At 29.3% G+C, this 8,792-nt stretch overlaps 1 protein-coding gene across 1 annotated transcript in view; it reads right to left on the bottom strand.

Moving 5' to 3' along the window:
- The window catches only part of HELRODRAFT_171470 (hypothetical protein), a gene marked incomplete at both ends in the record, with an annotated part of 6,205 nt that extends 1,946 nt beyond the window's left edge, over nucleotides 1–4,259 (bottom strand). The window contains 2 exons of the mRNA XM_009018182.1: nucleotides 2,053–2,142; nucleotides 4,229–4,259. Coding sequence (XP_009016430.1) covers nucleotides 2,053–2,142; nucleotides 4,229–4,259 — 121 coding nt within the window. The remainder of the gene's footprint in view (nucleotides 1–2,052; nucleotides 2,143–4,228) is intronic.
- Between the last annotated feature and the right edge of the window lie 4,533 nt (nucleotides 4,260–8,792).

Here is an 8,792-nt window from a genome sequence, read left to right as displayed (position 1 = left end):
CCATTCCAGAATACGTTAAAAACAGTATGAATAAAAACTACTGAACAAAAGTAATTTAAATTAGACATTTTGAATTTGCAAGTTAAGCCTTCCTAAAGTAAAATTCCAGTTTGTTTTTTATTTAGCTGAATAGGAGAACAACCAAATTTTTCAGCTTTAGAAAAAAGACCCCAAATTTCATGGCATGATAATGCAAAATGATATAAAATACAAATATATGACGGTGAAAATTTGAGATTAATGCTTTTGGCAGAATTTCACATCACATCATAACACATATTACTGACTTTCAATATTTTAAAAAAAGAAAACGTTTAGTTCTTTTCTTAATCTCTAATTTCTAATCATACTGTTTTTAACATAATTTTATATTTTGACTTAATATGTTTTATGTTTCAATTATTTTTGTGGTTTTTAATTCACATTTATTTTTCTTTTTTAAGGTTTTGTCATTTGTTAATTCTCTTATTCTGATATTTAATTTGAACCGATTTGAGCTGTTTTATGTTTTAATGGTTTATTTTTCATTTTTCTTTTTCTAAATTGTTGTTTGGCTTCACAGGCAGGTTTGCAGTTAAATTTGACATGGCTGGAGATAACAGATAAGACCTACGTTAAATTACTTATATTATATTTTATCTGATAAAATAAAAATCAATTTAACTTTTTTTCTCTTGTCTGTTTATCTGTCTGAATGTATTACATATGTTGTGTATCTGTATATATTAGACTGGTATTGTTCATTAATTTTTTATTTTGGCAGCATCATGGCCTAGTCACTAGTGGTTAAGGTTGCCTGGTGCTATTTCGCAATAATCAGGTTCGAATATGACAAAAAGATCCCCGCCTATCACATGCTTTGTGTGTGATGCATCGTTTAGCTTTAGAGCATGTATTCACACATGATGTTTGTGTGTTTTGTTGATTCCTCTGAACTTTGGAAGTCTAATACTCTAATAAAACTTTTTAACCTTTTTTTAACTTTTTCTAGTTATTTCATTGTATTTTGTATTTGCATATATTAGATTAAGTAATTTAGTTTATTTCAATTACATAATAATATTTATAATAAAAATTATTATTATTTTTATTCAGTCTTTCTTAGCTTTACCATATACCTTGACGCATAGAAAAGCAGTCCATAAAAAAGTAAAATTTAACTAAATTTGTTTTTACAATTAATAATTTTAATTAATTAATAATTTTAATAATTAATTAATTAATAATTATCAACAACTCATTATCGCAAAAAGCAAAGCAAATCACGAATCGGAATCTAGGCATACCGACTGACCTATATATTATGCGAGGTGAGATCCTGAAAAAAGAGGACAATCTGCTTATGGCTTAATTTATTCTCTTGTTATTATTATTATTATTATTTCCAGAATTGCCACAACAAAATTTACACAATAATTTCAGATAATATGTCTCCGCAAAAGTAGGGTGGTGAATACTCTTTTTTTTTTTATCTAATTATAGACCTGTTACTAATTTCTTTTTTATCTCTTAAATTATAGAAAAAGTAGTTTATTAATAGTTTTTATTTAAACTTTTTGCTACCTGTTTCTCAATCTGTTTCAAACCTACTCACAGTACTGAAACATCCTTACTAAAAATTCATAATTATATCCTCCTCTCTAGTGACAATAATAATCTGACTTTTTTTGCTTTTGACTTCTGCTTTTGATACTGTTGATCTTTCTATTTTTGAGACTGCTAGATCATTCTTTTAATATTTCTGATTTTTGTCCACCTTAGTTATTTTCTTATCTCAAAAAATAACTTCTTCATTATGTGAACTTAAAAACTTTTCTTTACGATCCTTCTTTTCTTTTAATTGTTACTTTAATAGTTTTATCAAAAATTGGTTATTGTAACTCGCTCTACTATGATCTTCTAAATTGTACACTCTACCTTTTAAGAAAATAAAGATTTTAGCTATGTTGTTCGTCTTTTTGGTTGCTCGTGCTCGTGATTCGAGTTTGCTTTATCTGGTTCTTTACTCTGGAACTCTCTACCTCCTTTTCTAATTACTTCTCCATCACTAACAAAGTTTAGAGCGGATCCCAAGACTCATCTTTTTGTAAAATTCATTGAGGAGCAATGTTGAACATCGCTTCAATAGCGCTTGGAAACTAACTGATTGATTGATTTATTTATTGTTTATTTGTTTATTGATTTATTGATTGAGTAATTGGTTGATTGATCGATGGTGATCGGTTAACGGCGATTCCGCGCGGTTACCGGCTGTCTTCTCGCCACTGAAATTTTATCTTTCGCTTCTCATAAGTCTATTGATGATGTTTTGGATATCGGTGTTTTTGATTGTTGGTAACGTCTTTATTGTATATGTGAATTTTGTTTATATAAATTTTGATCTTTGTAGTTTGTATTCTAGATTTTGAAGATTTCTATTTCTGTAATGAACAGAAGTTTTATATTGGTGATATTTTTTTGTCTTGGAACAAATTTTGACTGTCTTTTGAAAATTTTGTTTTTTCTTCTAAGTTGGTCATATTTTTTGCATTCTATTACGATATGTTGGATTGACAGTTTGATATTGCATTTGTCACAGTTTGGAGATGACTTTTTGCTGAGAAGCCAAGAGTGTGTTAAATTTTTATGTCCTATTTTTAATCTGATTATTTTTGTTTGAAAAAATCTATTCACCAATGCATTTTTGTTTGCCTTTCCGTTAAATATTTTGTGATTAGATGAATGAAATTGTTGTACTCAATCCAATGTAACTGCCATTTTTCGGTTATATAATATTTTACAGATTTTTTAATATCGTTTTATGGTAGCGGTATGTTGGAAAGTGAGAATGAGTGGGCCAATGAAACTGCCATGCCTGCTTGCTCATTTCCTTCAATGCCTATATAGCTTGGTATCTATGTTATTATTAAATTTTTACTTTCAATCAGAAGGCTGTGTATTTTTGTTTGAATTTGGATTATCAGAAGGTGTTTTTGTTTATAATGTTGTATTGCTTCTAGACTTGATAATGAATTTGAAAATATTATGAATTTGTTTTCCTTACTTTTTATTGCATAGTTTAACCCCAAGCCTATGGTTATCAATTCTACTGTGCAAATGGGCGTTGGTTCGGGTAGGTACTTCATGAATCTAATTTTATGATCGTTGATTTGTTGGTTTTTGATTCATTTGTATATATTTGTGAATTGTTTGACTATTTTTGAACTATTTTCTTGAACATAACTTTTACTTGGATTGTATCTTTTCCTAAATTTTTTAACGATATATCGACAAATGCTTTACTGATGACCCATGGTAGAATTGGTGTGATAACTTCCTTCATCAGAATGTCGATTTCGATTGTTTGTCTTCAGATAATGATAAACTAAATTAGTTGGTTATGTTAAAACTTTGGTATAATAGTAATTTAATGATAATTTCTTATTTTCATAAGTGTTTCTTTTGCTATGGTATGGAGAGTAATCGAAAGTGATGTTCTATACGTCCCAAGACATCCTCTTAATAATTTATTGATTATTGGTTCTATTATTTTTAAATAAGAACCTCTTGTTGAACCATATATCTGAATGCCGTATTCTATTATTGGTCTTTTTTTAAATTGCTCAATATATTGTTAATTTTGTTCAAAAGACTTGTGAAATTTAGTTTTTGATCAAATGTTACCCCAATAAATTTATACTCCGCTGCTTATATTAGAGTTTTAGTTAAAATGTTAAATTGAGATATTCTCTAGTTTTTGTTCCGGAAAAATGCAGTATTTTGGTCTTTGAATTTGAAAAAGTTATTCTTTTTTGTTTGGACCAACTTTCTATGTTTTTAAAAATTTCATTAGTGCCGTCTTTTAAATCGTTCACGATTTTGTGTTTTATCGTCCATATACAAAGAAATAAGAATGTAATCTGGTAAAATTTTTGTTATCAAATCTATGTACAAGCAGAAAAGTCTGGGTGATAGTATGCTTTCCTGCAGAATGCCCATTTCAGTTTATAGTTTTTTTAGAATAGGTATCGTTAACTTTTACTTGAAATTATCTGTTTGATATGAACTCTTTGATGAACAGCGATAATGATTCTCTTAAGCCTATGTTGTGCAGAGTTTTTATTTCATGTTACCAGACAGTGTTATAGGCTTTTTCAATATCAAAAAATATGACTAAAATATGTTCTTTGTTTTCTAATAAATTTCTTAAATACGTTTAAAAATATTATATTGTCGATAGTTGATTTACCTTTTATTCCAGCTGTTTGAGCGTTGGACATTATGTTATTAATTTTTAAATACTAAGTTAGTCTGTAATTGATGATTTTTTTAAATAATTTGCATGTGCAGCATGTTAGTCATATCGGTCGGTAAATTTCAGCTGTAGATTATTGTTGATTCTATCACGGTTTCTTGACGCCAGATGTCTGGTATTTTACTGTGAGTCTATATATAGTTGTAAATTTCAAGTAGTTTGGTGATGAAAAATAACGATAATTTTTTGATAAAGTCATTTGTTATCTGATCTGGTCCAGGAGTAGAATTTTCACATTTATTTATTTCTTATGATATTTCATCAAAAGCATAGGATTGTTGTAGCTTTCTTGATTGTTTGTTTTAAAATTTAAAATGATTTTTTTCATGATTTTTAATTATTAGGAAATCATTATTTAATCGATTTTTAGAAAACACTTTCTGAAAATGATCAGCTAAAAAGTTTGCAATTTTTTCGTCTGTACCAAATAATAATTGATTGTTGTGAACCAGGTAGCTATATCTACTTTCGTTATTTTTGTTATTTATTGATTTTACCATTTTCCATATTGTTGTGGAAAATGTTTTAATATTTATGTTATTTACAAAATTTCTCCAACTCGACTTTTTTCTTTTCGTGTTATTTTTCTAGCTAAAGCTTTGTATTTTTTTTAAGTTAATTAAATTGGATTCACAGGGGTTGTTTTTAAATGTTTAAAAATTTTTAATTTTATTTTGCATGCTGACTTGCAATTTCAGCAGACGGAAAATGACTTTTGGGCTGCGTTCTCTGACACCATCTAAACATAAGTATTTAGAATTATTTTTTAATTGACTTGTTTTCGCGAACCAAAAACTCCTTCGTTTCACTACCACTACGATCAAGACTTTATAAATCTGTGATACGTCCGGTCTTGTTATATGGTGCAAAAACATGGCCAATGACAACCAAACTGGAACAACATCTTCAACGAACCGATATGAAAATGCTCCGATGGATGCAACGAATTAGTAAAGGACCCTATCAAATCTACCGAAATTTGATGTTTTATGTTTTATTTAATATAAATTCAATTCCACATGAGTGTGCGTTACGATATCTGAATTTATTTAATTATCGTCCAAAAGATACTAAATATATAAAAATACAAATGTCACACTTCTGTTTCTAAATTTATTGGTAGGAAGAATTAAAATAGCCGTTGTTGAATATTTATTATTGGATGTCTTTGCTTTTTGAATTGATTTGGCCAGTCGTAAATTATAATGGTTATTATTGTAATGAAAGATTTCAACATTGTGGTCCACGAATTGTCTAGTAATTTTAGTTTTCTGTTTCTTTTTCATGTGATTCTTTATAGCGCCAGTTTGTACGTGCATAGTGTGTCTTCTCGAATGCCTGATCGTCGTCATACCAATATATTCGGAATTATGGCGCCCACGCTCACTAGTATTACATTTGAACAAATATATTAGATGGCTATGATCCATTATTGGTTCTGGTTTACTAGTGCAGTTGTTTTTCATCACAAAAGATGACGTTCTTTAGTTGAAGTAGTATATTCGTAGTTTAATACTATCGTTTTCGTTTATTGATTGGACGTTATTTTTATGATTCTTTTCAAGATTTTTTCATCCTGTTCGAAATTGATTCTTATTATATATTGCTAAGTTATTTTTGTTACTATTGTTGGTTGCATTGTTGCTGTTGTTGATTTTTTGTTCTTTGCGTTCTATTATTTTCTCGATCATGGGAATTTTTATATCCATTTTTAATGAGTAGTTTAGTGATTATATCTAGTTCTGTCCTCCTGCTTTCTATATCAGAAGAATGCGTGTAGGCTCGGTTTACAAAGGCAGAGATAGTGCTCTCTAGATGTGTTTGACAAAATTCACTATTTCAATCGAGGCATAAACCTTTGTTTGTTGCTTTGGTGTATACTGAGCTTTGGTGTATACTGAGGTTTTAAATTCATTTTGCACATTTTATATTAGTACGTCTAGGAATGGTAGTTTATTGCCAGTTGATTTTTTTTTATTATATACTTTAATTTTGACAAATTTAGTCGTTGTAGAAGTCTTGATACATACATATATGAGAATGATTTACGATCAACCGTTAGAAAAATCAAAAAGTTAAACAGGAAATTAACTAACGCATAACATGCTGTGATTTTCATCAATAATTGCATTATATATATTATATATTATAAACAATTTTTTAGTTATTTAATTGTTTTTTTAATTTTTATTTATTGTTTTATTATCTTTTTTACTTTTATCTTTTTTCTTTTATTTTTGTAATATATTATTTTATATGCCTCAACTTTTAATCAATTATATTATTTATTTTATACTTCCATTTTATCATACCACTGTTTTACTATTTGTACTACCACTTAAACTTATTTTACTGTTCCATTTTTCCTATATTTTCACCAATATTTTCTTTGTATTATTTTTGTATTCGTTCTAAATTCATATTTTATTTTCATCGTTTCATACCTTGCGTGCTCTTACTTTCTCTGTATCTGACATGGTTTCATTTTCAGAATAAACAAAAAAGAGAACTAATGATACATTTTATTATGTGTATATGCGTGCGTTTGTGTGCGCGAGCGTGCGTGGTGCAAAATAAAATGGATGGTCGCTTAAATGGTGAAGATGTGTAAAACATGTATATGTGCGTTTTTGTCTGTGGTGATGGACGAAATACTCGTGCGGGTTAAATGAATGGATATCACATGTGCGCGTGAGTTTGTATGCTATCATTATTTTTACTAATATTATCATTGTTGTATATATGTATCTGAGAAAATATTTTTTTACTAGAAAATTTATTTAAAGTGTCTTTTAAAAGTTCACAAAAGTGCATATCGCATGCTAATTTTCTGACGATCATAAAATATTAAAAATGAAACTAAATAACAGAAATTAAATGTTACCTAATTAAATAAGTACACACAATATATATTATTTAACATCCAGTGGCGTATCTAGACAACTTTGACACGGAGAGAGCCAAAATTTTTAAAATCTCCACAGTTTTACAGAAGGGGGCCAAAATTTTCTCGTGGGGTGGCTAAAAAATTTGTGGTAGTGTGGCTGACGACCTTTTTTTTTGCTCATTACATCCAATTTTTGGTCTGGTCCTTTTTCTGGCTAATGAAAAAACTGCTCACAACGGGATCCGCCACTGTTACTAAACAACAAATATTCAGTTCATGTTTAATAGAACAAGAATGAATGTAACATTGTTAAACTTAAACAAAATTAATTTCACGTCCAAATCAAATCAATAATTCATCCTCAAGCTAGTTTCAAAATAAATACATCTTTCGATTTTTTTTAAATGTAGAAGTATAACAATTCTACAGTTGTACGGACAGTGTTAGGCAGCTCATTCTACATCTTTGATCCACAGGCAGCAAAACTACGGGCATCCATTTTTAAAATTGGTTGCTGAGACAATGAGCAGTTTTCTCTTTGAAGTTAAACATTTCCGACAGATACTGTGGGGCCAGATCATTTAAACACCATGAGACACATTTTAAATTGAATCCTTTTTTCAACTGTAACCAACTTGTTTTTACTTTCATTTAGTCTAATACCATTTTTAAAAAATCCAACAATTTACTGCAAGCAGTTTTTTTAGTCGGTCATTCTGCTAAACAGTCAAATAAGCTACTTGACTCGAGCATATGTAAAACGTTTCATATCATAGCCCTCAATCACATCAAAAATGTGAGCAAAAACAAGCGGACACAACACCGATCCCTGAGGGACTCTTAGACAACAACTTTTCTTCACTGGACACTAGAGTAATCATTGTCAAAAAAATTAGTTCTTTAAATGCAAAGGTTGTGCCCGCGATTCTTTAGTTTATTGACAATCTTTGTATCAGTATTCGGTGATCCAGACAATCAAATGTTGCACTCATGTCTAATTATTAACACAAGTCAATTTATACAGCGCTAATACAAAAAACGATCTCAAAAGCGTTCCCCAAGAACAAAATGAATGGAAAAAACATTTCTCAAACAAATTCCTAATGTATGTATATGTATGTACATATGTGTATGTATTTATGTACATATGTATTTTAAAACCAAATCATGACGAATGTTTTTCTTTTTTTTTACGTTTTCAACAGCGATTTGGCATGACTTAAACACTGGTCTTCCCAGTTGTCAAGTCAAATATCTATTGACATCTTTTTTGGCGCATTTGAATTCATCAAATACCAATTTAAAAGGTAGCTTTAAAACTGTACTTAAACTGTGTAGGCAAGCGAAGTCACAAGTAGACCAAGTCGTTTTCTAGTATAACGGTTGATTTTCATTTCAACATTTTTCACTGTTTCAGGTTAAATTCGTACACTGACAATAGTCAAAGTAATTTTGGAATCACCACTGATTTAGCCAACTAGGCGTTAAATTTACCACATAAATCTTGGCTATCCGCTATACTTAAATTTTGCTTAGACAAGTTAGGCAGTTTTTCTTCTTCTTCCGAATTCATCAAGGATGAGTTGTATCTTTTCCAAACTTTTGACTAAC

Source organism: Helobdella robusta, assembly GCF_000326865.2.
Source record: "Helobdella robusta unplaced genomic scaffold HELROscaffold_20, whole genome shotgun sequence".
Classification (NCBI taxonomy): domain Eukaryota; kingdom Metazoa; phylum Annelida; class Clitellata; order Rhynchobdellida; family Glossiphoniidae; genus Helobdella; species Helobdella robusta.
The sequence above is the reverse complement of the archived record's forward strand: the minus strand, read 5'-3'. Positions and strand labels throughout refer to the sequence as shown.